Source organism: Rasamsonia emersonii (genome assembly GCF_000968595.1).
Source record: "Rasamsonia emersonii CBS 393.64 chromosome Unknown ctg1118621760118, whole genome shotgun sequence".
Taxonomy (NCBI): domain Eukaryota; kingdom Fungi; phylum Ascomycota; class Eurotiomycetes; order Eurotiales; family Trichocomaceae; genus Rasamsonia; species Rasamsonia emersonii.
In genome coordinates this window covers 24665-47749 of record NW_013563174.1, presented here as the reverse complement: position 1 = coordinate 47749, position 23085 = coordinate 24665, and the positions used below count along the sequence as shown (strand labels likewise).

At 51.8% G+C, this 23085-nt stretch overlaps 9 protein-coding genes across 9 annotated transcripts; 4 read left to right on the top strand and 5 right to left on the bottom strand.

Moving 5' to 3' along the window:
- Positions 1 to 1157: 1157 nt before the first annotated feature.
- T310_4502 (Arp2/3 complex subunit (Arp3)) lies at positions 1158 to 2685 on the top strand (the record flags this gene model as incomplete). Its single annotated transcript, XM_013472625.1, has 4 exons — positions 1158 to 1192; positions 1261 to 1283; positions 1352 to 1710; positions 1786 to 2685. The coding sequence occupies 4 exons, from the start codon at positions 1158 to 1160 to the stop codon at positions 2683 to 2685; spliced, it is 1317 nt and encodes a 438-aa protein (XP_013328079.1).
- A 338-nt stretch (positions 2686 to 3023) lies between these two features.
- On the bottom strand, positions 3024 to 4601 carry T310_4501 (tRNA (uracil(54)-C(5))-methyltransferase; the record flags this gene model as incomplete). The annotated part of the gene is made up of 1 exon (XM_013472624.1): positions 3024 to 4601. The coding sequence occupies one exon, from the start codon at positions 4599 to 4601 to the stop codon at positions 3024 to 3026; it is 1578 nt and encodes a 525-aa protein (XP_013328078.1).
- Positions 4602 to 5143: 542 nt separating this feature from the next.
- Positions 5144 to 6434, top strand: T310_4500 (37S ribosomal protein S5; the record flags this gene model as incomplete). Its single annotated transcript, XM_013472623.1, has 2 exons — positions 5144 to 6161; positions 6217 to 6434. 2 exons carry the CDS (start codon positions 5144 to 5146, stop codon positions 6432 to 6434), a joined length of 1236 nt encoding a protein of 411 aa, XP_013328077.1.
- A 1121-nt stretch (positions 6435 to 7555) lies between these two features.
- T310_4499 (uncharacterized protein) lies at positions 7556 to 8067 on the bottom strand (the record flags this gene model as incomplete). Its single annotated transcript, XM_013472622.1, has 2 exons — positions 7556 to 7792; positions 7897 to 8067. 2 exons carry the CDS (start codon positions 8065 to 8067, stop codon positions 7556 to 7558), a joined length of 408 nt encoding a protein of 135 aa, XP_013328076.1.
- A 1043-nt stretch (positions 8068 to 9110) lies between these two features.
- T310_4498 (Serine/threonine protein kinase (Nrc-2)) lies at positions 9111 to 11295 on the bottom strand (the record flags this gene model as incomplete). Its single annotated transcript, XM_013472621.1, has 5 exons — positions 9111 to 9459; positions 9514 to 9907; positions 9954 to 10079; positions 10139 to 10312; positions 10368 to 11295. The coding sequence occupies 5 exons, from the start codon at positions 11293 to 11295 to the stop codon at positions 9111 to 9113; spliced, it is 1971 nt and encodes a 656-aa protein (XP_013328075.1).
- Positions 11296 to 12778: 1483 nt separating this feature from the next.
- T310_4497 (uncharacterized protein) lies at positions 12779 to 13689 on the top strand (the record flags this gene model as incomplete). Its single annotated transcript, XM_013472620.1, has 4 exons — positions 12779 to 12787; positions 12836 to 13108; positions 13163 to 13327; positions 13399 to 13689. 4 exons carry the CDS (start codon positions 12779 to 12781, stop codon positions 13687 to 13689), a joined length of 738 nt encoding a protein of 245 aa, XP_013328074.1.
- Positions 13690 to 14129: 440 nt separating this feature from the next.
- Positions 14130 to 16930, bottom strand: T310_4496 (uncharacterized protein; the record flags this gene model as incomplete). The annotated part of the gene is made up of 3 exons (XM_013472619.1): positions 14130 to 14721; positions 14776 to 16781; positions 16919 to 16930. 3 exons carry the CDS (start codon positions 16928 to 16930, stop codon positions 14130 to 14132), a joined length of 2610 nt encoding a protein of 869 aa, XP_013328073.1.
- A 452-nt stretch (positions 16931 to 17382) lies between these two features.
- Positions 17383 to 19095, bottom strand: T310_4495 (uncharacterized protein; the record flags this gene model as incomplete). The annotated part of the gene is made up of 1 exon (XM_013472618.1): positions 17383 to 19095. One exon carries the CDS (start codon positions 19093 to 19095, stop codon positions 17383 to 17385), a length of 1713 nt encoding a protein of 570 aa, XP_013328072.1.
- A 1169-nt stretch (positions 19096 to 20264) lies between these two features.
- Positions 20265 to 22989, top strand: T310_4494 (MYB DNA binding protein (Tbf1); the record flags this gene model as incomplete). The annotated part of the gene is made up of 4 exons (XM_013472617.1): positions 20265 to 20340; positions 20478 to 20908; positions 20950 to 21630; positions 21685 to 22989. The coding sequence occupies 4 exons, from the start codon at positions 20265 to 20267 to the stop codon at positions 22987 to 22989; spliced, it is 2493 nt and encodes an 830-aa protein (XP_013328071.1).
- Positions 22990 to 23085: the final 96 nt, after the last annotated feature.

Below are 23085 nucleotides of genomic sequence, written 5' to 3'. Positions count from 1 at the left end.
ACTGCCTTGGGACTCTTAGGACCAGTCTGCTGCAGCTGTCTAAATATCTGGTGACAGAGAGTGGTTGATCGGTATGTGGTGTGGTTAATGATTGCAGAAGCTGCTGGTAGGCAGTGTGCATTAGCACGGACAGATCAGTCCAGGTCAGGGGGGTGCTCTATGAAGGGACCTGTTGCCGCGTGGACCGGAAGACAACACGGCAACGATCAACGATGCGATGGTGAGGACAAGCGATGACTGAGGAAATATCGCCTGCTGACGACCACCTCACTAGCAGATCATGCGACGCTGGCAGAATGGAGCACCGTGATTTTATGATAGAAGACTCAAAGCAGCCACAAATCGTCCACTGAAAGAATGGGATATGCCATGATGATAATTAACAATCTGATTAGAGAACAAGCAGTATAGGAAGCACAGAAGCGAATGATGATGATGATGATGCTAGGTAATGCTAGAGTGTTGGAGGACCCAAGTGAGGTGAGAAGGTGAGATATGTATTCAGGGTACCGTGTGGATAATCTCCACGGCAGAGCTTAGGAGGCAAAGGACAGGAAGAGGGCTAGGTATACAGGAGTGAGGTGCAGAGGCCGGCCACAGGAGGATCTCAAGCCAGATAAGAGCGCATGGATGAGTTGCAGCACCTTCCGTTTATACTACTTTTTTCACTCTGTTTAGCCCACGGGCAGTAGCAAACGGAGCCCCAGGAAGCAGCAGTCCACTTGACACCAGCATCTCTTTGTTGATTTCCTAACGACCCATTTCTAGGGGAAGAAGGGCAAACCATCCCATGTTTTTACCTCCAGCAGAAGTGTTTAATGTTGCCAACATCCACCGATGAGGCACTGGGATGCTTGGAACAGAACGTGGTGACTGTAGGGCTGAGCACATGACGTGGCTTGGCACTGGACTCCCACCGCCTTCCTGCCGCAACTCAACGCTGCCTGGACGGACACGACAGCGAGATACTTCCCGTACTCTGACCCCGCGCTCTCGGTTGCCTCGTCCAGCATGCTGGATTGCCTGGCCACCTTGCAGTAATCGTTGTTTTTTGCATCCTTCAGATACCTCGTTTCTTCGATCTTTCGTCTAGCCCCTCTGTTCCAACCTTCCAGCTCTCGCAGTTTCCTGGGGTACGGGCGGGACCTTAGCTCACCATGACTTCCCAAACCCCGGCCGTTGTCATGGACAAGTATGTTTCCATCCATCCACATGTCCTCTCAGTCCTAGTAGACGTTACTGACGCAATCGCCACACTAGCGGTACTGGATACTCAAAGATTGGTGAGTGGTTGTCGCGGAAGCTATGATGCTCAGAGGAATGTCAAATCTAGGCTGACACACGGGGTCAGGTTTCGCGGGAAATGACTCTCCTTCCTTCGTCTTTCCTACTGCAATTGCAACGAAGGCGTCTGCAGGTGGCGGAAGCTCTTCTGGACGACCGGCTGTTGCGAGCAAGCCTTCTTTCTTGTCTAGCGGTGGTGGCAGCTCAGGCTCCCATCTGTCTGCCAAACGGGGAACGGAAGATCTGGACTTCTTTATTGGCGATGAGGCCCTTGCAGCCGCCAGTGGGCCAGGCTATGGCCTTCACTATCCAATCCGCCATGGCCAAATTGAGAATTGGGATCATATGGAACGGTTCTGGTCCTACTCGATCTTCAAATACCTACGGGTCGAGCCCGAAGACCATTACTTCTTGCTTACGGAACCGGTGCGACTTTCTTTCTCCAGCTTACCATGTCAGCTTGCCGAATTTTTCTTACTAATTCTGTCTCTTTGTTGATAGCCTCTGAACCCTCCAGAGAACCGAGAGAATACGGCGGAGATTATGTTTGAATCGTTCAACTGCGCAGGGCTTTACATCGCCGTCCAGGCCGTTCTTGCGCTGGCAGCCTCCTGGACATCATCCAAGGTTACCGATCGATCCCTGACCGGTACTGTCATTGATTCTGGCGACGGTGTTACCCACGTTATCCCTGTCGCTGAGGGTTATGTGATCGGCTCTTCCATCAAAAGCATACCGATTGCCGGTAGAGATATTACATACTTCGTGCAGAGCTTGCTCCGAGACCGAGGAGAAGCTGACAGCAGCCTGAAGACGGCCGAAAAAGTCAAGGAGGAATACTGTTATGTCTGTCCGGATATTGTCAAGGAATTTGCCCGTTACGACAGGGAGCCGGATCGTTTCCTGAAGCATACGGTTACGTCCCCCAACGGCCGGACCGTGACAATTGACGTTGGGTATGAAAGGTTCCTTGCTCCCGAGATCTTCTTCAACCCAGAAATCTATTCCTCCGATTTCTTGACGCCGCTTCCCAACGTGGTAGATAGCGTTATTCAATCTTCCCCCATTGACGTGCGACGAGGTTTGTACAAGAACATCGTTCTCTCCGGAGGTTCGACATTGTACAAGGACTTTGGCCGTCGCTTGCAGCGTGATATCCGACACCTAGTGGATGCCCGCATCCGTGCTTCGGAGGCCCGCAGCGGGGGGGCCAAGAGTGGCGGTCTTGAGGTGCAAGTCGTGACACACAAGCGGCAGAGACATGGTCCTTGGTTCGGAGGCAGCTTGTTAGGCCAGACACCTGAGTTCCGGAGTTATTGTCATACAAAGGCGGAATACGACGAGATTGGACCCAGCATCGTTCGGAGATTTGCGCTGCTCGGTGGGCCCGGGAGCACTTAGATGAAGAGCGTTGCTTACGATTCCCTAACCAACCTGGACATAGTTTTCGCATTACTTTAGGCAATTCGAGAAAAGGAAACCCTGCAAGTACAGTATAAGCCAGAGCTCAAGAGAGACTATTACCGCATGAAGGCAATGAAAAGTTCCTGTAAAGTGAAGGGAAAAAGAAAAGACCTTCGTCACGAGGAAGCTCGACAGTTGTATATAGTTTTTACAAACCCCTTCTTTCGCTTTCATTATACTTCTTTCCCCTTCAAATCTCCGAGCGATGATGCATTTAAATTAATACTATATACATACACATTTTCCNGTCTATGCTTCGAGTGATGAAATAGGGTCTACGCTCCGGCACCGGCGGCCGCTGCTGGCTGTTCAGACACCTTATTGAGAATCGCCACGCCCTCGACATGGCTCGTTTGCGGGAAGAAGTCGAATCCTCGGATACTCTCGATCTCATACCTGCAACTTCCATCTGAGGTGCCTTGCACCAGGATCCCCACATCGCGGGCCTGGGTGTGCACGTTGCAGCTGACATAAACGACGCGGCGCGGTCTGTAGGCCAGGAGCTGGCGCAGGAAGTCCTCGCTGCAGCCTTTGCGAGGCGGGTCAATGACGAGCAGAGTCTGGTCCGGCGGGTACGGGATATCCTTAAAGAGGGTCGCCGCGTCAGCCGCTGCGAAACCTGTGTTGGGGAGATTATTGGCACGGGCGTTTTCCCGTGCAGCGGTAATGGTCTCTGGGGCGATGTCGATACCCAGAGATGATTTGAACATCGTGGAGAGGGTGACGGTGAAGAGACCAGAGCCGGAGTACGCGTCGAGGAGATATTTGATCGGCTTCTCACCAGGCTTCAGGTTCTTGGGATGCGCGTGTTGACGGATATATTCTGTAAAACCGGACAGGATAGAGTTGTTGTTCTGGAAGAATGCGCCGGCCTTGTTCTTGAAGACGAAGTCATCTACATATTCCACTGATGTGGCGTTGTGGTCGGTAACACAGCGCTTCTCTTCGATGTAGTCAGGGTATTCGGTGCGGATTACGTCTTCTTCGTCCTGTGCACGTCCACTGGACGCACTCCCTTGGTTTGTGGATGGTTGCTGCTGCTGTTCTGTATTTGCCTCTGTTCCATTCGCCTGCTGGCCCTTCTTGATTCGTGTCGTGGATTCACGCATTAGGAGCGTAGCACCCTTGGGGTACTGATGCAGATTCTCCATGACTCGCTTCCTCTCCCGTTTTATACCTCTCCGCACAATGTCTGTCCCGAGAGGACAGTCCTCGATGTCCATAGTCATCCGCCGATTCTTGACGGTGAACCCGATAGGCGGCACTTCCGTTGGAGTCTGTCCTTTGGCTTTGTTCTTCCCAGTCATTGCAAAATGAGGCGTCAGTTTAGTTCGATATCCGTACTGCCGCGGTGATGGAAAGGTGTCGCCAATGGGAGGTATCAGCTCTGGGATCAATCCGGAGAAGTTGGCGTATGCCTTTTCCACGACCCTCTTCTTGTACTGTAGTTGGTCCTCGTACGAAAGCATTTGCAGCTGGCACCCGGAACACTTGGCAAAGTATTGGCACTGAATGCGCGAGTCATCTCGCTGCGGTCCTGGTTCAATGACTTTCAAAAAGTCCGTGATGCTGTAGGACAGATCCGGGAAGTGTTTCACGACCTTGACGAGGACTTTATCGCCAGGAACCGTGAAAGGCACCACGTAGACGTGATCTCCATTCTCGGAAACGGCCAGACCATCCCCCGCCGAAGACAATTCTGACACTGTCACCTCGATTTCTGTGAAAGGCTCTGGCAGAGCAGGTTTCGAGACAGCGTCCGGCTGCTGTCCGCTCTCGTCGTCTTTTGCCTCTTGTTTGCGTTCCTTCAGCAGCCGATCGACATCGAGCTGTAAAACCTCGTCAAACCCCATCTCCTTTCAAGGGCTTCTCAGACTTCAGCTTCTTCCGCTTTTTGGCTTCTGGTTGCTGTCTGTCTATTGTGTTCTGCATTGCGACTGCGGAGCGCGGCGCATTCCGCCGCACGGGATACTCGTAGTAGGAAATATGCACGCTGCGCCGGGCGATGACGGGGGAAATTCTGGGCCGTACGGATCGGAGAAACAAGGAGAACAGGCTCCTCGACATTGAAGGAAAAAATCTATGTGCAACAGTGGCATAGGACGAGTGGCGTGAAATTGGAAGTCCTGTCCGATAGAAATTGTTTGGCTCCGCGGCCGCTAAGGCGCATAAGGCGAAATGCGCGGCCGCTGACAGGCTGGAGCGGCGGCCAAGATCTGGTTGGTCAGTCTCCGCCCAGGAGAATTTGTCTTCGCCGAACATCGTCCCCAGACCTCCTACTAGGCCTGGCTTCACCACTCCTGTTGCGTCCGCCACAGGTCCTTTCTTTCCTCTTTTGCGTATCAATTGAGGCCGGTTCAGGCCGTTTCTGGCCGGAGAGCCTCCTGTCGCCATCATGAACGTCTCACGGCCGGCAAGATGCCTGTTCTGCAGCTTTTCCCGGGCGGCCAGCACTGGCGCTCGCGTGCCTCGACGACAATTTCATTTGACCGCTGCCCAGCTTAATCAGAAGCCGAAGCAGCCGACGAACAAGGCTCCTGAAATGAAGACTCTCGAGGAGATCACCAAGAATCTCAAGCCCGAAGACTTCAAGCCTTACACGGAAGAAGAGAAGGCCCGGTTAAAGGAGGAGTACTCCGAGGCTCAAATCGCCGCCATCGAGGCTGGTGAGGAAGCAATTGATCCCAAAGATCTGGCCGAGCAGTTCGCTATTCGGAGGGATCCCATGAAGTTTCACTATTTGGACGACTTCTCGACGATCGAGCCCGTGGTGGACCACCACATCCGTGCGCCCAAGGAGAACTCCGACTACTTCGCCGAACTCAAGGACGAGGATGACTTTGCAGAAGACTTTGCTCGCTTCTTTGCCGAGATGCCTGAGAATGCCACGGCGGCGGACTGGGTTCGCTTTACGGAGAACTTGCGTCTGACGAAAGGCAAGGAGGAAAACGAACGCAACCCCAGCAGCGCCCTTGTGCCTCCCCTTTTCGAGCCTGGAGAGTCGCTCAGCCGGGATCCTCAGCCAGAGAAGCCTGTGAAGGAGGTGCAGGAGAAAGGCCAGCAGACTGAAGAGATGACGGATGCGCTGAAGAGATTGCTGCAGTCTACGGGATACACATTGGACATGATCCGATCTCTCAAGCTGAAGACGCTCGTCTCGCATCCAGTCGTCAACCAGACTCGTCTGGGTAAGGTGCGTCGGCAGTACTGTCTGTCTATTGCCGGCAACGGGAATGGCCTGTTGGGCATTGGAGAGGCCAAGTCAGAAGAAGCGGGTGATGCCATGACGCAGTCCAAGTACCGAGCCATCCGAAACATGCAGCCTATCCTGCGGTACGAGAACCGGACGATTTACGGCGATGTAGAGGGGAAGGTTGGAGCGGTGGAATTGAAATTGATGACTCGACCACCAGGTAGGAAACGCGATCTCTCAATAAGATAGCCGGATCGAAATTGACAAATGAACAGGCTTTGGTCTCCGCTGCCAGCACCTCATCTTCGAAATGGCCCGCGCGGCAGGTATCCATGATCTGGCTGCACGAGTGACCCGGTCACGGAACCCGATGAACACGGTCAAGGCGGCCTACGAGGCGCTGATGAGCCAGAAGGACCCAGAGGAGATTGCGCGCGCCAGAGGCAAGAAATTGGTCGATGTGCGCAAGGTGTACTATGCGGGAAGAGTCTAGAAGCAAGGCGATTTTCCCCTCTAGACAGGGCATATCCGTATGCTTGATGCTTTCCTTTTTGACTTGAATATTTTTGTGTTTCTCGTCCTGTGTTATTTAGTCGCCTCTCTTCTTCGCTTCCTCCTCCTCTGTGTGTCTGGGATCTTAGACATGATCTCTGGCTGTCTGACTGTCTGACTATCTATCTTGCTGGATCTGTACAATGTACAAGTATGGGAGAATGAGAACACAACTGACTGACTGGGGTCATCCCTTTGACTGACTGATTGATTGTGATGTACACATTAGGCACTGTATAGATATAGAAGATAATAAGAAAAATGATATTTCGTCATCATATATGTCTATTTATTCGTTATAAAGTTATGTGCATACATACACAAGCCATGTACTGTACAGCATGTACACAATACATGTATGCAAGTCTGTAGATCATAGATCGTAATCCAACCAACTCCATCTATTATTGGAAACTGGGTATAATCAATCCTAGGGGCATTTCACTCATTCCCTGTGTGTCAGAGCCCATATCTATCCGAACCGAACCGAACCGAACCTATACGCCCGGCAAATAATTCATTCATTTATTCATCCATTCATTCCATCGAGTACGATCCGCATTGAATGAACGATCAAATCCGGCAGTCGGAATAGATCGCCAAATGGACGCCGCGGCGGCGGTAGTTGCTATCGTCCGTTGTAGAGTGTATGTATGTAGTTCGATCACAGTTCGATCGTATGATATGTCTCATCGTCACAATGAGCTTTGGCCTGGTCGATGCCAATTTCTCCCTGGCTTTTGTTCTTCCTTTTTCCTTTTCCTTCTCCTTCCCTCGCCCATCACTTTGAGGATTTGTTCCCTTTTTGCCTTCTTTATTTCGAGATAAGGCATAACATAACGAGCGAGTCAAGGGCGAATGGAACAGGAGCGCGTGCGTGGTGTCTTCGCTTTTTCTTCCGGTCCCCCTTGGGGGCACACCCAAAGAAACCAAGACAGAATCCAATTCAATCCAATCCAACCGTATTCCAAGCCGGAAATTCCATTTCACGGGTATCATAACTCCTCGCGATATCCTTCCTTTTCGAACAATCGAATCAATCGAATCAATCAATCAAATCAATCAATTGGTAACCGTATCATCGCCCTCCAACATCGACATCGACTGGACATCACCACCACCACCACCACCACCAGGGTTCGCTTCCCCATCGTTGATGATCTGCTGCTGCAACACGATGCTGTACACGCTCGCTTTCAGGAGCGTGTATACGGTCGCCGTCTTGCGTTCTAGCATGCGCAGGCCGTCGAGGGTCAGGGAGGCTGGGGATCCGGCTAGGTCGGCCAGGGAAGAGGATAACTAGAAGCACGACGCAGCAGTCAGTCATACAATGGACTTGGAAAGAAATTAATCCTTTTTTTTTTCGTTCTTCTTGATCAATCGAGCGATCAATGCCATCATACCTTATGCAGATTATCCAGCAACCGCGCATACTCATCCAGAACCTCCTGCTCCAAATCCGTCACGAGCGGGTTCGACGGTTCCAGGAGAGGGTTTCTCGCCGCAGCGCCGGGATTGGGATCGCCTCCAGGAGTCGTGCTGGCCCCGATGTCCAGGTCATTGTCCTCGGCCATAGTTGCGCGTTTTTGTTGTTTTTTTCTCGCTCGAGGTTGTTGCGGTTTGTTTGTTTGTTTGGTGATAAGTTAGTTTGGTGAGTAGAGTACTCTCCTCCAATTTATCGCATGATTTGGAATTTTCGGGTCAGTCTTTTAGCTGGAATTCATGTCAATGAGACAAGATTGGAAAGAGTATAAACAGTGTGGTAAGTACGGAGTACGGAATACACTGAACGCGTCTCCCGCTCGCGCGGGGCGGAGAGGTGTGTTGCCAAGAGATTTCCTATCAGTGGAATCTACGTAGTTACTCCGGACTACGAGTTTTCCGAATGGTGGATGATTATCGATGTCTGAGATTAAAACTTAAACTATCTCTCTGAAGGAGGAAAGAGGGAGGAAAAAAACAGAAAAAGCAGCACGTCCCATTCATCTGTGATCTATGACACGCATACTACCTACATGGGCACCAGGCCACTCCAGGACAGATGTTCGGCAGAATCAACAGGAATAGCTCGATATGAATCAATCCATTCCTTTGATCCGCTAGAGGCCGCTGAAAAGAGTCGTCACACACGTGTCTTTGCCTCTCCGAAAAGAAAGTAGACAACGCCATCCCCTGCAGTAACGCACCTCGCCGGCAAAAAAAAAAACCAATGCAGCGTCAAATCTCAAGGCGAAATAAACTCGTGCCAACCTGCAAAGAAACACCTGAGATCCATAGAGATAGAGCAGATGCAGGTGTGAAAAAGGAACCGCCGCAGAACTCATCGATATAGGTAATCCCGATGCAACCGGTCCAATAATGGAACATAACAATCAGGTGCCATATCGGTTACGAAAAAAAATGACGCTGAAAAAAAAAAAGACAAACCACGTGCAAAACGGAATGAGCACGGAATCAACTTCGTATCCCTCCCAAACGCCAGATGATAATCTCAAACAATACAAGAAAAGTCAGCATTGCATTTCGATTCGTCACGAATGGCCGTCGTCAGATGATATCTGTGAAATCTAACTCGAGCCCGCGGGAAAGTCAGTTGGGCTGGGTGTCGTTGCTGGTCTCAAGGATCATCGCCATCATGATGAAGGGTGACGCTGTTGAACTCCTCGAACGGATCTGCGACCTCACCACCAGGAGTTGCGAGGTTCGAGTCCAACGGAACACCTTTCATCTTGCTCGTGCTAGAATCTCCGATCTCCACGCTCCCGCTATCTTTGATATTGCGGAAGTTAACTGTGTCAATGCCACGGCCTTGGTGGGGAATCATGGGCGGTTTCATGTGGCGTATGAGAGCCCACTGCGTCTGTCGGAAGAATGGGTGAGCCTTGACGTCCGACGCACCAGCTCGGGCACCGAGGCGCTTTGTCTCGTCCTTGATGAGCAACTTGCGGATCAAAGATTTGCAAAGACTGTCGAGGATTAGGTATGCTCGCTCGCGTTCAAGACTGGGGTAGGGAACTTACTTTGAAATCTGCTGCGCTCCTGGATGTTCTGGAAACTGCACCTCATCTCGCAGAATATTCGAAAACGTCGCCGTGCGGTTCTTGCCCTTGAACGGCGTCGTTCCGTAGAGCATCTCATAAATCAGAATCCCCAACGTCCACCAATCCACAGCGCTGGTGTGCCCGCAGCCCTGAATCACCTCTGGGGCGATGTACTCTTCAGTACCGACGAACGAGTTGGTTCGAAAATCGGCGATGCACGACTTCGTGTCGATTGCAGGCAGAGACGAGGAGCCGCTTCCGTTGCGTCCCAGAATCATTGTAGGTTTACCACCTGGTCCGGACTGCTTGGACAGGTCAAAATCCGACAACATAATGTGGCCGGATTGATGTAGCAGGATGTCTGAATATAGCACTTTAGCACCATGTCACTGCCGTGGATCAACATAATGGGAGCCTACTTTCAGGCTTCAGATCGCGATAGATGAAGCCCATGAGATGAAGATATTCTAAAGCAGCCGTGACCTCGGCAGCATAAAACCGGGCATCGTCCTCGGGTATGCACTTTCCGGGGCGGGTTTGCAGAGCTGAATAACAGGTCAACAATTTGATGTGGTGAAAAAAATTCGACAATGCCAATACAGACCTCTGAAAAACTCGCCGCCACTGCAATATTCCATGCACAGATATAGATAGTCCTCCGACTGGAAGGAGTGGTACAGCGTGACAATAAACGGATGGTTGCTCGTCGCCAGAATTTCCTGCTCAGCCAGAGCACGCTTGATCTTGTTCCGCTTGATCATTTCCTTTTTGCTCAGAACTAAAGAAAGTCCGTTAGCACGTTGCCATCCGTATCTCAATCGTAACCAACAGACCTTTCATGGCATATAATCGGCCCGATTTCTTTTCCCGGACGAGATACACCTTGCCCACATCTCCCTTCCCAATCAATTTGATCTTATCAAAGCTTCCTGGCCCCACCTCCACATTGCGCACCTTGATCGAGTTGGAGCTATAGGTCCTTCGGAAGCCCGCGGTAGACGACGTGCGGATCTGGCCTGGGGTGGGGATCTTGCCGTCGGGGCCAACTTTGGGCACCGGCAGGTTCTGACCTTGCTCGGCCGTGGTCTGATCGGCGAGGCCTACTTTGTGGTTGTCGCCCTGCTGTTCCACCAAGGGCTCCTTGCCAAGTTCCGCCGTCTTGGGCCGATCAGCAGACTTGTCGTCGGCGAAGAGGCCCTGCGCGTTCGGGGCAGATGCAACGCGACGGAGCTTCCGTGCTAGTTCCTCCTTGCCGGCAGTCGTCGCCTGGTCTGCAGGAGAGATTCCCTCGACTTGCAATTCCGGGGTGTCTGGCGGGGTTGACGGGAGAGAACCCTCGTTGTGATGGCGGAGAGCAGGGTGACCCTGGTGAGCAAAGTAAGGATTGGCTTGGGCGGTCGGGGACACACCATCGTCGAGAGGGTTGCCCTCACTGGCGACGGTGGTCGAGCGATTGCGGCCAATGGCAGGTAGAAAGCGCGATTGACGGAAGTTGGACTTCGATTCGGGCTTCAGAGAGTTGTTGGCATGCGCACCATCTCGGTCCCGCTCGCGGTCCTGACTACTGTGGTTGCTACCGTGAGAACCTCCACTGCCGGAACTGTTGATGCGGAAGAAGTTCTTGATTTTCGATGGCAGGTGGTTGTTCGACGACTCATTGTTAGGACTGTTGTGCTTCTTTGACGGGAGACTGAGACCGTGGAAATTCCGCTTTTCGGACGTCACAGCGGACGGGTGAGACGAGGTGAACAGCTGCGTCATCACGGAGGATCGCCTTCAGGTGTGCAGCCACCGCGGGTTCGAGACAAAGGACCTTCAGACACTGGATGCTATCACAGATCGGCGGTCTGCTGAGACTGCGTTCAAGGAGCACAGGGAGGTGACGTTGCTTGCTAAGCAGGATCCGAGGGGGCAGCCGCCAGTCCCGAATGGAGGATTGCAGAAGAGGCTTGGATGGGCGTGCTAAGGGCGAGGCAGCAGCTACCTAGCTTCTCGCGAGAGCGTGGTCATTCTCTTGCAGGTGCAGACAGAAAGACAGACGGGACCAGCATGGACGGCGAGGAACGGGCCTGGGACGCGGAGAGGTCGAGGAGAGGCCACGGCGAGGTGAGGTCGGCAGAGTGAATGGTTAACTCCAAAAGGGAAGGCGGGAAGGGCGCGGGAGTGGAGAAGACGGGCGATGGAGTGGGATGCACGGACAAAGAACGACGTAGCTAATAATAATAATAATAATACTGCCGGCGATGGGATGGCGAAGGCCGCAACGCTGGGTTCCTGGGCCGGTGGTCACTGGTGGCTTTTATTAGGGATGTTGGCAGGCACAGAAGACGGAGAGATCCGTCCGCCATCCAACCACCATCAGTCCAACAGGAGGCGATGTCGAGTGCCACACGCAGCACACAACAGCCAGTGGGCAAGTGACTGGCTGCGAAGGAATCTAGAATCGCGACTCGGCCGGATCAAGTGACTCGATGTGGATTCACTGCATCGCTGTGCTGTCCAGGGATACCGTACCTACATCGAGGTGCATGTTTCTGTTCTTAGACCTCCCCAGTGAGTAATGTTGCTTTTTTTATTAACATCTGCTTTCCCTTTTCTTCATGGCCTTGTCCACCTGCCGGGGATTCCAGGCCATACGGAGTAAATGAAATCGCTCAGCCATTAAGCTCAGACAACGGCCACTCTGCCACCCTGCCCGTCCTGCGGCTAAACGCATTTTATCCACCGAACCATGAATCCCAGCAGCTGCAACTGGCCTGTCCCAGTGCCTAGACTGAACCACGGACGCGGTTCTGCTGGGCCTGCCAAACCGCTTTCGCGTTGACTGGTGGCCAGCACGACTAGCCACCACGTCACGGCCGCATCTTTCTCCAGCCTCACTTCTACTATATCAGAAATGGCAGAAGAGGACCTCGTCAAGGCTTTTCCGTTCGTTAAGTTCGTCGCTATCGTCCGTGCCTCCGGACGTCAAAGAAATCCGGGCCGATGAGGACGAAGCGAAACGCTCCTTGTCCAACTTACAAACCGCAATCTATCTCAGACGATACCGCTAAAGTTCTCGAAAGTTTAGTAGACAATTTACCTGCTTTCGGAAAACGGATTCTCACCAAGTTTATTATTGCTACCCGTGACAATAATGGCACACTTTTTAACCTTTCCAGGCATTTATACACCAGGATCCTCGTTCCAAGTGAGTTTAGATTTGATGGTGATATCTTCTTCCATGTTTCTCTTTCCATTCCCGATGACCAAGGTATGACTTGAAATCTCCCTATCCGCAGTGAAAGCAACCGGAGGAAAGACACCAGTGGCTCCTTCGCCATTCGATAAGAATGCGGACGTGGAAACAAACAAAATCGCACCGGGGATGGTCCAGTCGTCTTCACGAAATGATCAAAAGTCGCTGAAGGATAGGTGTCTCGAGCGGGACAATTATCGTTGTGTGGTAACTGGTTTTTATGACCCTCTAGCTGAGGGGAAAGTTAGTAAAGAGATCATTGGTGATCGCGTACTGCACACTGAGCTTGCACACATTATCCCATTTTATCTGGGCAAGTACAAACCTCGCGATCAGGTTCGTTATCCATTTCCTATATTAAAGAATGAATGTGTACTAACTCGAAACTAGGAGACAGACATTACCCGCTCCTGGGCTACTTTACATATCCTCTTTCCAGAGATTGAAGACGCGAATTTCGGTCCAGACAACATCAATGATCCTACGAATGCCATGTCACTCGTGGCCACTCTCCATACGGAATTCGGAAAGTTCAATTTTGCGCTAGAACCCACTGTATGTACTGTACAGTACATACCTATCTGATCAAAACACTAGTTACAAGTAACACATGCTTACCTAACCAGGATAAGGAGAATACTTATGTGATACGAACTTACCCTGATTTCCAACTCGGATTGATCCGTGATCTGCCTCTTCCAGATGAGAAGAACGAGCGCCTCGTTAGGTTCAAGCAGCATAGCGACTGCCCTCTTCCTAATCCAGATCTCTTAAAGGTCCATGCAGCAATCGCCAAGATCCTTCATGCCTCAGGAAAGGCTGAGGATATTGAGAGGATTCTTCGCGACCGGGAGGAGATTCGATGTCTGGCGCCTGATGGGAGTACAGATGTAGAGAGCCTCTTACTGGTATGGTAATCAATGTCTAGCCCGATTATTGATACCCTCGCCGTCCCTGGCCAGCGACTGCGGTGGAGAAGCGTTGACGAAGGAGAGGAAATCCAATGCGGCCTGCTTAATGCTATCAAATCCTGCTAGGACGTATCTTAATGTGCATGTATTGCTACAACCTGAATAAATCAATGCATACCGGTTCTACGCAATGTTGTCGGCTAATCACTCAACCCCGTCATTCCCTGTATCAAACCCTTCCCCCTTCCATTCTACCTCATCCCGAAAAGCTCCCCATAGAAAACGCCTTTCTAAGCATAAGACCTGGTTCTATCATACCAATCCACCTCGATATTCCTATGCCTTTAGGATTTTTTTTTTTGGTGTCGGTTTCGTGGTGAGCGCGTAAGAGTCAGTCTTTTTCCCAATGCGGTCTCTAGAAACATAGCCCCCGTTGTTCTGCCAAGTCATGCTTCACCATGATCTTGAATACGATATTTGTGAATCATCTCCCGTTCTTCCTCTGCAAGCTGTCGGAAAAATCGACGAATCTCGACCGGGTTCGGTTTCTCACGTGGCTCCTTCACATACCATGGCCGGCTCTGTTGGCCTGGATTTCTGCTCATCGTCTGAGGCCCTTCACTGCTTCTGAGGCCGGGGAAGGTGAAGGAGCTATGATTTGGCCCTCCTGAGCTGGGCATGTCGCCAGCTCCGTCGAATGAAGGGAGGAACCCGTGCGCGTTGACCCGAGAGATCACAGGAGAGCATCCCTTGACCGCGGGTACCTCTTGATCTTCCTTGGACTTCCACGGGGTAAAGACCATGGACTTGGTTCGTCGAATCTCGCCCGAAGGCTCCTTGTTGATTGACAACTCGCTGAGATTATTTGGTCTCGAAGACTGGCTATGTTTGTGTCGAGTCGGTGCCATCTCGTTCACCCTGCGGATCCATTCAGCCGTATTGTCAATGTTGGTTACGGCATTTCCGTTTTTGGTATTTTCGATCTCTTTGGCAACAATCGCTTCTTTCTCCTTGCCATTCTCCTCGATTCCCGGCTCGCTACCAACATCAGCCTCGTTCTCTCGTGAAGAGGGGTGGAAAGGAATTTCTTACTCTCTTTCTTCGGTAGTGGCCCACGAATCAGCCGCGGACACATCAGAACAACACGAACATCCGTCCTCCTCCTCATCAGACATATGGCAACGTACGCTCTCACATGTGCGAATTCCGGTTCCTGTTCTGCACGACCGCGTCTTTGTTGCGTCATCTGCTCTGGTCACAATGATTTCGATGGACGGATCACGCTCTTCATTCTTATGTTCATCTGCCGAACATTGCGAGGGGCCAACACCCACCGAGTCTTTCTTGCTGGGCTTTGAAGACAACCGAAGCCGTTCTCCGTTCGCCGAGGAACAACATCTAGTGTGGCGTTGGGAAATAAACTGTTCTGTGATCTTCGCAAGCTCCTTAAGGAGCCCTTCGAAGGACTCTCCTCGTTTAGCAGCTTCCTCAATCTTACAATAGATCCGGCTAATCTCGGAAGGAGCAGAACGCGTGGAACTCGTCCATCCGTCGTTTTGAGCTCTGGCATCTGTTCCTTGGCTTGCCTGAGGATTACTGCACGATGCCATATCCTGTTTGTCGCCGACTTGATCCATGGTCGCAGGGCAGTCCTGTTTCTCCATCTGATCACCGTATGAGATGTTCACGTTGGGTTGGTATTCACCCCAGGCCCCAGAACCTGGTATTGAAGGAAGAGATCCCAGCGTTGGGAATTGCAGAGGTGCCTTGTTGTTGAATGCCTCGAGGCCGAAGGGTACGCTGGACATCTGAAAGTCACCCAGAGGATTCGGAGTCCAACCTAACTGGGTATTATTTGCCATCATAGGAGGCACCCAAGCGGCCGCTGCCATGCCAAAATTATTTGCGGCGTCTCCCGGGTAAGATTGGAGGAAGTTAGGTTGCACTCTGAGATTCGACGCAGCCTCTGCATCGGGTACGGCAGTACCCGGCTGCTTAAGACTAGACTCAAGATGCTCCTTGTACCGCCGCGCTGCATCCAGGTCACGTACGAGTCCTTTTCGTTGCTCAACAAGACTCTTCTTCGTGTTAGGATCCATCTCGAAAGTGTGTATAGCCATGTATCTGTCGAGGTTTGCCAACTGAGACGTAAGGTTTTCATGTTCCTTCGTCACGTCCTGTAGGGACCTCTGAGTCGCCGGATCCGATATATACCCTGACAGAGGGAGCGGATAGGACGCAAGAGGAATAGCCATGTATGGTGCAAAACTTCCAGGATTGGCTGCGAATGGGTATGGCGACGATGTAGTGAAGGGTGAATCGGTGGTTCCTCCTTTGGTAATGAAACCTCCTCGGTTTGCCGCCGCTGGGAAAGGTGGACCTATTCCAACCAGAGATGGATTGAATGGTGGAGGAGGAGACTGCGCGATTTGCCTATGGGCGACGAATGGCTGAGCCATGCTTGGAAGCCAGGCAAGTGTATCGGTGCTAGTTTGATGTGGTACAGTGAGGTTGGTTGGCAGCGGAATGTACTCTTGACCCGCCTGGTTCAGTTGAAAAAATGGGTAAGTGGTCGAAGCAAATGACAGAGGCTGCGACTGATAGAATGGAGATGCCAATGTAGGGACTGGGTGTTGTGTCGAGTGTTGCGGAGCAGGAGGCTGCTGTGATCCAGAGCCGTCAACACCATTGAAGAGTGCTGCTGTTCCAGAGATGGTCTGCGTCACAGGGGGGACTTCAGCTGAGGTACAGTTTATGTTGGAGCCTTCAGAGAAGCTGTGCGTGCTTGTCCCGCTAGCAGTATTTCTTTTCCTGCCCTTTCCACTCGCTGCCGGTGCTGCCACTTTCTTAGGATCGTCATTCTTCGTCTTCTTTGCCGGAGGTTTGAATTCCGGGACAGGCGTATCTGGATTCATAGGCACGATTCTGCCTCCGGCCGTGACCCGGTGATGTTTGGGGGACGTGTGTTCCTTCAGGAACTGTGCAAACCCAGCATCAGCCTGCGCCAGTGTGCTCCGGGGTGCGTTGCGAGGTTGACGGCTTGGGTATTGAAGTTTGTCTTCGGGAACGTTTGGGGGGGAGTTTTCGGTTCTGGGTTGCTGAAGCACCAGCAGAGACACAAGAGCGATTGATCGAGCGTTCTGCTAGAACATTTGGATTCGCCTTGCGCCGACCTAGCAAGTTATCTGCCGAGTTCAGTGTACTTGACTCTGCTCTGAAGCGAGACATGACTTACTGTCGAGCGCATGGATGCTGAATTTGCCGATATCAATTGAAGCTTTCCCGCGCAAAGCCAGAAGAGTCGGGATGTCATACTTCATCTTGATGCCGAGACGATAAAAGAAGGGTCAGTAAGTAGATTGGATGGACTGCGTTGAGGTCAGCTAGGGGGGTAAGTCGTAAGGACAGAAGAAGTCGGGGGTGGTAGGTAGGCGCCCAGGATGAAAACACTGGAGGCAGGGTTGATACCCAAGGACGGTGTCAGAAAAGGAAGGCGCCGGTTGCGTCCGTGGACAACGAACCGCCCAGTCAGTATGGAGACTCTTGTAAGTAAAAGCAGTGGCTATGATTCCACTGATGGGTGGGAGGATGGCATTTATTAGATGATATTCCCCTATCTGTTACCTATATCATAATTGACAAAGCAAAGAATCACCCAATAGAGCGCAGTTAGTGAATCAGAAGAGCAAACAACGCCATTCAAACGCTTTCATGAACCGTCACTGGTTCTGCATAAGGATTCACCTGCAAAACGTCATCTGCATGGTCATCCAGGTGCGATGCAGCATATCCTTTACTGTCATTCCGTTTTTGCTGTTCCATTTCCCAGCTGCCTGTCTGCTCGTGGCCTTTGATAGCAATCCCATTTTTCCCGTCTCCATCTGTCCCTCCGGACACAACTCCTGTAGAGCTTTTAAAGCTGACATCGTGGTCACTAGCCATCTTGTCACTTCCCTTGAAACCTCCAATGCCAGGTTTACGCCTGCGGTGGACTCGGAGGCCACAGAGCCATGCAATACCAGCAATGGCAGCTAAAGTAGCCAAAGTGACACAGGCGCCAATGGCACCAGCGCCAGCAAGGCTCAATGCTTTATCGCGGGACGTAGGATGATCGTTTTCTCTGCTGACCACGCCGTCGCAGAATATCGTAGAGCTGTTGCAAATGTTGCACCACTCTTCAGTAGACGAAAGCGAGAATTGTTGCATTTGTGACTGGAATTCTCTAAACGGAATGGCAATCTGACTCGGGCCATGACCGAAGAGGGGGTAATATGTGAATCTTGTAGATGGATAGGTGCTGTTTCGAAAAAGGAATCGAACAAAGAGATTTGAAACGTCTGGATATTGGTCGCTGGACGAGTCGTCCAAGCTGTACAGTTCCAACACGAGAGATGCGCCTGGGACCGGAAGCCCGTAGAAGTTTCGATTCTTTGGATGTGCCAATTCGGCCAGAGCGGCAAAGGCAACGACAGGCTGAAAGCTACCAAAAACCAACGTCATCTTCTGGCTAGCGCCATGCGTTTCAATGTTGGCCTCAAAAGATTGCAGAATAAGCCGTGATAATGCCCTTCCGGCGATTGCGCGAATGTGATCATTCTCGTAAAGACCTGAAGCGGAGAGGTTGCCATGAGTCGCAAAGACATACTGGTCCGCAAGCAGTTTCGCGCGGTTGAGGTCAGAGAGAGACACAAGAGCCTGCACTGTTGAATTGTGTACGTATCCGTATTGCAGGTATTCGAAGATAGAATAAGCATTCGCATAGCCCACCGTAGACTCGTCGAACACTCCGGCCAGCGCGATGTCATACAGAGAGGCATAGAATTCCATCGACTCGGAGTTGACTTGCTGAAATTCAGGGCTGCTCTGATACTGCAGTTCGGAAATCCGGTGCATGAAGCAGTCGGCATGCCCAGCTACGGAAATGGAGTTTGAGTCGGTCAAGCCAGTGGTATATATCCGAGGATACTGGTAGTATTTCAGCGGAGAATCCACGACTTGCCCATCCGCCAAAAGATAGGTGTCGTCCAAATAGGTACCATTTGCGGATTCCAGAGGAGGGTAAAGTCCCTGCATGAAGGCGAGTGCCGAAGCTGCAATGTGCTGATCTGTGGTGGAATATATGTTCACTTCCTCTGTCACCAGTCGGTAAGGGGAGATGCCCCGGATCCAGGTGTCCATCCCCATTTCATTGGATGATCCCAGCACATAGCGATCGCGGAAAGCAGCGCCAACATCGTACAGGCTGTGTGCTCCCAACGATGTCAAGGTTCTAGTCTGAGGGAGAACTGTTGGAGTGCTATCACCATAGACATTGAAGGCAAAAACTGCCCAGATGTGCTCTGTTAATTCCCCGGCGACAGCAAGGATCGGTAGCTGGAGCGCCAGTGGAACAATAGCCCGGGAAAATATCATGGCTGGTGTTTATTCTCAGGCTAATACTAAATAGGTTGGTGACGTAGAATGAGGGCTCGAGTAACAGAGAACATACAGGATATGGGAGTCTCCAACATAGAAACGGTGAGAGGACATTGGCAAAGCATGGACTTTTGAAAGGACCACAGACGAATAAATACATGTCAGGCAGAAATCGTTGAGATAACCTGGAACCTCGACCCAAGATCCAGCTATCCGTCAGAATCCGGTACCAGGTTCCTCTTGTTGCAGAAGCGTATTGAACGCAAAGCATAGAGCCAGCACGGACATAATGGCTGAAAACGGAGATTTTGAAGAATACGATGCTGCTCTGCCAGTTATTGTCGAGACTGTCTAGAGGGCTAACCAGTACTGTACTCACACGCAGGTATCGGTGAGCATACCAATGACGACATCAATCGGCCACTCCTCTATCTGTTGCAACATGAATGTCAAGGTTGAGCACCGCCTACATATCCATGGATCCTAAGCATTGTTGCCGATTGGTGTTGTGATTTGACACATGAGGCCAAATATGACAGCTGAGATATAAGATATACAAGCCTATCCTTGTTAGCTGTTACATGACTTAATAAGGGGCACCCATGCGATAGCTTCAAGTAAGTCCAGATGACAGCTGTCTAGCTGAACAACCGCTGTAGAGAGCCATGGTTGGCCGGCAGATATGCTTGGAAGATGGAGCTGGAGAAAACAAGGTCTCTGCGCGGCTCCTGCTGGATGCGGAAAGAACAGGCGGTCCAGACAAGCACCTATCACGTCAGTCTGCGGCAAACGAAGAAGCAGGATCAAACCAACCCTTTGAAGCTTTCCTTCAAACTTTTATCAATGACGCTGACAACCATAGGTCTCAGCCAGGACTGTCTTTGGTTCTCAGGCAACAGGGAACCGTGCAGCCTAAGGCACCAAGGCAGGACGGGAAGAACGGCAGACTACTACTCTAGGCAGGTGTGACCCGTGCACGCCCTTTGCGCCGTCCTGATTGGCTGGCTCGGCCACTCTCGGCCGCCAGTTCCCGTCACAGGATAAAATTTCTCAGCGGGCAGGCCAACGCATCCCCAAGCCCTACTCCTGCGCCCTACCCCTAAGCCCTCATTTCTCCTCTTGGACGCTCCAGATCGCCCTCCATCCCAGCCAACGTATCCGTCATCATGGTGAGCACCAGGGGCTCAAGGGTGTCGACTGACGGGAAGCCCTCTTCGGCTTTACCTGATCAGGAGAACAATGGTAAGCTCATCCTGGTGTTTTTGCGTGTCTTGATCTCTCACCAGGCCCCACCCGCCACTGGATGCTACCTGCGATGATTGCAGCAGCGATCGAGGTTCCGTTTGTTAGATCTGTCTAACTCGTATGTTCTTCCATAGTCGCGTCTGAAAAAGTCACTCATCCGCTGGAAAACGAGCCTGGGTCCGTGTCTCCTCGTGCTCATAAGAAGCGCCGTACCGAGTCCGGGCCCGAGGCTCTTGCCTCCCCGAAACAAGAGACAGATGCTGCTCCAGACAGCCAAATTGAGGGGGAACTCGCCTCAGCGTTGAATGGCACGAATAATCAACCTCAGGAAGGCGTAAATGGAGACCATGGCTCGGGGGAGGGTACTACGGATCCCGAGGTGGCCGTCATTTCCAATATCATTGACCGTTCTGAGCGCGTGGAAGAACAATGTGCAAAGGATCAGCAGCAGCAGCAGCAGCAGCAGTCAACAGAAGCCTCTGGACAACCAGCATCAAAGGGCCTAACTTATGTTAAGGCCAGTTTGCACTTGAAGATCCAGAGCTTGCCGATCCTCGACAATCTGGTATGTGGTATATAGACCTACCATTAACTTGCGCGCCCAAGACTGACCAATGTCGATTCCAAAAGTCCACGCAAATTCTCTCTCTGCTCGCCAAGTCCTCGTATCAGGATATCACATCATTCGTCTCGGAGCCAGACTCGGAGAATGGCCAGGCGTATGCGACGATGCGCTCCTTGTTCGATCACACGAAGAGAGTTTATTCGACGAAACAAGCGTTCCTTTCGCCAACCGAACTGGATCTTACAGAACCATACCAGGTTGATATTATCAGAAAAGCCAATTTGGCGTCTTTTGTCTCCAGTATATTCGGATCACAGGAAATCAGTTTCGCAGAATTGAATGATCACTTTCTTGATGTGTTCGTTCCGGAAGGCGGCCGTCTTCTCAAGGTGCAGGGGGCGCTCTTCCTTGAGCTCAAGACCCAAGCCTTCATTGCTTCAATGAACAGCACCGAAGACCGCACTAGGACAGAAATACTTTTTGAGCTTTTCCCTGACGACCTGGAACAGCGCTTGCTCGCAAGGCGTCCTGGTACCCGTCAGCTTGCCCCGAGTGAAGCCGACTTTGTCAAGCGGGCCCGTTCGAGACGGGATATCATCCTCAACGATATCAACAATGAAGAGGCTATGAAGGCGTTACCGGATAAATACCACTGGGAAGATTTCTTGAGGGATTTGAGTTCGTATATCAGTAAGAACTTTGATGCCATTAATAGCCAGACGGTGAGCCATTGCCTCCCTAGCTGTCTTCTAGACTCGTCCGCTAATTCAAAGCAGACCAGGAAGACCGTCAAGGGACGCCAGTCTGTCTCGGGAGAGAGCCAGGAACCACCAAGTGCGCCCCTTGAAAGTCAATTCTCTGTTGCTCCGCAACCTCCTGAGATTCCTTCCGACCGTAACCTGCATGGTGACCTTGTTGCGCGTGCAGCCAGAGCAGCACAGATTGCATTGCAAGGTCATGGGCTAAGACGATCTCAGCAGCAGCAGCAACAACAGCAGCAACAGCAGCAGCAACAGCAAGCACAGCAAGTACAGCAACCGCAGAGTCAACAAGGAGCCCAGCAGCCTATGCAGTCCGCTCAGAGCACGCCAATACCGCCGCAGATTGGTCAGCCTAATCAAGCTACACCTCAACAACCTATGAATCAACCCTACCAACCGAGTCCAACGCCGCCAGGATACCAACAACAACAACCGACACAGTACTCTTTTCAGAACACCTCCGTTCCACAGCAAACAAACTTCCAACAGTATACGCCGCCTCCCAATAATACCTCGACTGCCACCAGCAACTCCCCTTATATGCCGGGCGTCCCTCATTACTCGCAGTCGCAACCAACTCAGGTTCTCTATGAGCGGGCGCGGCAGGCAGCCTCTCAGAAGTCTTCGTCGAGCAACCGTAGATCTGGTCTTCCAAGCCAGCGTCGGCCGTGGACGACAGAGGAGGAGAATGCTCTCATGGCCGGCCTGGATCGGGTCAAAGGGCCTCACTGGAGCCAGATCCTGGCCATGTTCGGTCCCGGTGGCACAATCAGCGAAGCGTTGAAAGACCGCAACCAGGTCCAGCTCAAGGACAAGGCACGCAATCTGAAGCTCTTCTTCCTAAAGAGCGGCATCGAGGTGCCATACTATCTCAAATTTGTCACCGGCGAGCTCAAGACCCGCGCTCCATCGCAGGCGGCCAAGAACGAGGCACGCGAGCGGGAGAAGAAACGCGGCGAAGAGGACAAGGCTCATGTGGAAGGGATCGAAGGGATGATGGCGCTTGCTGGAGCTGGGCAGCAGCAGCAGCAGCAGATGGCTTCAGGGCAGCAGCAGATGACTTCTGGGCCCGGGCCTAGTCCGAACAGCATGTCTGCCTCGCCCGGTTTGCCTCAGAACTCGAACAACCAGGCGATGAACAATCAAGCAATGAACAACCATGCGATGAACAGTCAAGCGATGAACCAAGCGATGCTGGACCAGACTGCTGAGCAGAACCTGATGCAGACGCTTGGCAAGGAAGTTCATGGTGAAAATTTCCAGCAGGCGCAGCAGCACCCCAACACCGTTAATCAGGCTATGCCAATGTCGGGGCAATAGGTGTGCACGAGTCTACGACCTATGAGTAGCATCTGTATTTTACTTTGTCTTCATTATCGATACGCAGCGGATTTTGTCACTATTTTATTACTTTTT